The 4,216-nt window shown below is 43.0% G+C and overlaps 1 protein-coding gene across 1 annotated transcript; it reads right to left on the reverse strand.

Annotated features, from left to right (window-relative positions):
• Positions 1-8: 8 nt before the first annotated feature.
• Positions 9-3,812, reverse strand: LMO2 (LIM domain only 2 (rhombotin-like 1)). The gene is made up of 2 exons (XM_009706643.1): positions 3,541-3,812; positions 9-822 (listed from the first exon to the last, which is right to left on the reverse strand). Exons 1-2 carry the CDS (start codon positions 3,810-3,812, stop codon positions 603-605), a joined length of 492 nt encoding a protein of 163 aa, XP_009704945.1. The 3' UTR covers positions 9-602.
• Positions 3,813-4,216: the final 404 nt, after the last annotated feature.

Consider the following 4,216-nt stretch of genomic DNA (forward strand, 5'->3'; position numbering starts at 1 on the left):
GAAGAGTTTGAGACTAGAGGATGCACTGTTCATTCTCAAAGGAAAAAAAAAAAAAGATCCATGCAAAAATAACCCCCACTCTCTTCCCGCTTTCTCTCCTACCCGAAGTGTAAGGCCGTACAGAATGACCACGTAAGCGATGGCCCTTTTCTTCCAGTATTGTTCCTCATGTCTACATTAGGAGCTGTCGTCTAAACTCAGTAACTAAAACAAGACGAAAAGAAAATTCAATTGCACAATCCTAGTCTGCAGGTGACAAAGTCATAACATCTCTTTACAGAAGTCTCTACTCATTTTCCAGTTACGAGAATTCATTATCGCGTTGTGTTTGTTCCCCAACTCTGGCCTACATGGCTGATGTCAGTTATTGTCCGTACGCCTTTGTTAACAGAAGTCAGTCTATCTACTATTGCTTCGGTCTCCCTTCTTCACCTATATGTAGTTTAGATTCTATGTAGCACTGCCTGCAAAGGCCCGACTCTGTGGTGTTTTCCCCCCATTTTAGACAAAGCCCATAGCTCAAGTGATGATCTCCTCACTAACAGCTAGGCATCGGTGTCGCCCGAGAGATGTCTTCTATAGACTAGGGAGGCATGTCTTTGCTAGATCATTCCATTTATCTTAGTCCACTCATAGATGTCCTGTTCACAGACTATGTCCGAGTTGATGAGGAGGTATCTGTCCCCAACACAGAAATGTTTCTGGCAGGCAGCACATTTGAAGCACTCAAGGTGATACACTTTGTCCTTCACCCGCATGGTCATCTCGTAAGCCCGGATTCGCTTGTCGCAGGAGGCGCAGAGGCCATCTTGGCCAAAGAGCCTAAAAAAACAACAGCAGAGAAGTAAGCAGAGTTCCTTTGCTGGGGAGATGGGAAAAAAACAAATCAAAACAAGAACACATCAGTGCCTTGATCCTCTTAGTCATCGTATTGCCATGTTAGACAGAGGTCACATGGAAGGCTGCCAAGCAGAACTCTCAACTTTGCAATGCCAAAAATTGAAGCAGAAAGTCCAAGGTCCTCACCTATTTCCAACATAATCGACTTCTCTGATCAATGACCTTATCCTGAATTGCCGAGCAGCTTCAGGAGGAGTAAAGGTTCCCCAGATCACGGCACAAAGTTTTGTCACACCAATACTTCCACTTCCGTGATTGATGGAAATTACCTTTCCGTTGATAAATTTTGCCTGTCTTCAGCTGGTGCTATTGTACTTTACAGAATGGAGTTGACACAAGCCATGGTCTAAGACTCCCCTGTCTCTTGTCGTTGCCTCCACGTTGGAGAGTCTATATCCATAAACATTTCTACATCCGTGAGGTCACTCCTGCTGGATTTCGGAAGGACACGTGCTAAGACCTTCTAGATACCTATGCTAACCCAAACAATTTTATGATGTGGACTGCTCCTGAATCCACAGTAAGAAACCCTGCTGAGATCATGATGGTATTATCTTTTAAAAGGAGCCTCTAATGAATGCATTAAGAATGCGTTGCCCTCGCAGCATGCCCTACCATTCAGCTGGAGCAGTGCGACCTACCCAGCTAGGTGTGAACGCCAGCCTTCCATGCAGTCTGTTGGCTACCGAGTTTGGAAGTCAAATCATTAATAAATAAGCAGGGCAAGATTATTATTTTTTTCTTAAAAGGGCGGAGAAATGCACCTTATTACTTGTTCAAAGTATACACCTATTGAGTTTGACTTCTAAGTTTCCATATTAATTCTGGATAGAGTTTTCCCACCTCCTACACTTCTCTTACATGTGCTGTGCCTGCTTTAAATCATCTTCTGAACCGGAAAAAGGATGGCTACTAAATTAAGAGAGAGCTTTTAGGGGAAAAGACATTTCTTTCCTCTACCAGGAGGTGTCAGTGTTTCCTTCTGCCCAACGAAACTGATACCAAGGATACACCAAGGTTGCCAAATTTTTCATTAATGAGGCAAGATATTACATGTTGCATTATTAAATAAATAAAACCGCTGAATTTCACTGCAAGAGAATACATTAATTGCATTGCCATACTTTCTGTTGCTTCCATTTGAAGTTTAAAAGTATCTGAAAGTGTAACACTGGATCACTGCGGGACTGTTGGGTGTGTGGAGTACTTACAAGCGGCCCCGTTAGCAGAACTGAGCTCCTGCTTAGCAAAATTCCCATCGGTAAAGCTCAGAGGCACCATAATTAGGAACTCCACTGAGATTTTGGGTTAGTTTTTACTGGCGGGTAAATTAGCCTTCAGTAAGGTAGCTGAAAACCTGTCAAATATCATTATTCTGTTCCGCAGACCTCCTGACACATTAGGGATCCATTAGAAGAAATGGTACACAACCGGCACAGCAAAGATCCATACACTTTGATCGTAATCAAGAACGTAAAGATCCTTTGTTAACAATTGTTGTGAAATATCGTCATCTCAATTTAATCCTTCTACTTACAAATTTTGGCGAAACAGATAGGCAGAGAGATGTTAATGACGCTACCTGCAACAAGAGCATTTGCAGAATCTGATTCCGCAAAATGTGCAAATTCTCGTCTATTCGGGACCAGGCTTAAGAATGCTAAAAATCCTCCGGATCCAAATTAGTGCAGTCAAACTTTCCTGCACTGGCTGTAGCTTTGCAATAAACATACAGCACGTTCCATCTTTCTATTTGAAGTGTCGCAGATAACTTTAGCAGCGATGCAGAAAAAGGCAGGGATCAATCCGTGTATCAAAGGCAGGGACGTCAGACACCAGGCAGGTACAGCAGCCCTGCTGGCTACTGGAATCAAGCATCCCTTATAGAGCTGATATTACTGCATCAGGAAAATGAATTTAATTCAGTTACCTTGGATACCGTCTTCTTAAATGAGAACTAAATGATCTTTCGTCATCTTACCTGGTTTTATATACCTTTCAGCTCCAAGGCAATGCTTGGAGAAGCACAGAACTTCTTAAAACCATTTGGGGGAACCGGTTCATTGTCAGCTCGGGGGGAGCTTGCTGAAATTCACCACCATTTCCCAGTTTCTACTTGCCAGAATCCCACGCTGACACTACACGGTTCGCCTGGAGCTATCAGGTTATGCCTGTGCAGACTGACGAACGCCAACAACCCCAAATCCTAGGAGTTCTTACTGTATTCTCCACATTTCCAAATAATTCTCTTTTGTCCACATCATGTAGCAATGTTTTCATTTTCATTAAAAAATACTTCTTTTTCCCAACAAGATTTTTAAGATGTAAGCTATAAACAACTCTAAGTGACCTAATCAACACAGGTAACCTCTGGATTTATCTATAACTTACCGAAGAACCCCAGCAGTACCATAAAGCATCTGCGCATGAACCCCCAAAATATATGAGCCCCTCTTGTAAAGCGGAGCTTGCAAACGGTGCCGTGTTACACCTGTGACTGCTGTCAGGCTTGACGTTTAAGAGTAACGAAAAACGAACTCTTTACGGACCTTTGCTCGCTATATACACTGATTAAATGAATAAGCAAAGCTGAAATGATAGAAAGAAGGGGAGCGAGGGTAGGAGGAGCGGGTGGTGTACCTGAGATAGTCCCTTCTGCAGAGCTTTCTGCCCAGTTTGTAATACAACCGTCTGCCCACCTCTCCGAGCCTGCACCCGCACAGGTCGCAGCTGAGACAGTCCTCGTGCCAGTACTGATCGATGGCCTTCAGGAAATAACGGTCCCCGATGTTCTGCTGGCAACCGCCGCATGTCAGCAGCGAAGGGGGAATTTGGAGGACTTCATCCACTGGCTCCCTGAGGGAATGAAAGAAGGGTTGGAGAGGGAAAATGTGCTCTGAAAGCATCCACATGAGGAGGAGGAGAAGGAAAAACAAAGCAAAACACAAGATTGGTGAAGTTAGAACGGGGATTACATCCTCAGTTTTTTTCTCCCGGCAGAGTAAATGATTTATCCCCTTCTGACATGAGAGGGAGAAGGATTTCACTCTTCTTTTGCTTTAAAAAAAAAAAAAGAGCTTAAAATGTAAGGAGTTAATAAGAGTATCCAAAAATTTGCTAACTTTTTTTTTATTTTTCTTCAAAGAATAATGCATAAACATGACATTCTCTGTATCACCCATGTGTATGCATTACTGTAAAGGCATCTACTACCTTACTCGGACGTTGGTGTCTGTGTAGATACATCATTTTTCTTCTACTGGACAGAACATGAACTGCTCAGTCATGTGTCTCAATCCAAGCAGTTCTTGCAAAA

The sequence above is a fragment of the Cariama cristata genome, unplaced genomic scaffold (assembly GCF_000690535.1).
Source record: "Cariama cristata isolate BGI_N322 unplaced genomic scaffold, ASM69053v1 scaffold19468, whole genome shotgun sequence".
NCBI lineage: Eukaryota > Metazoa > Chordata > Aves > Cariamiformes > Cariamidae > Cariama > Cariama cristata.

Excerpts from the sequence above, each read along its gene's own strand:
- LMO2 (XM_009706643.1), bottom strand. The coding sequence starts at position 3,812 with ATGTGGATGCTTTCAGAGCACATTTTCCCTCTCCAACCCTTCTTTCAT. Across the intron at positions 823-3,540 it reads TGCAGAAGGGACTATCTCAG|GCTCTTTGGCCAAGATGGCC; the intron begins GTACACCACCCG and ends TTGTTTTTTTAG.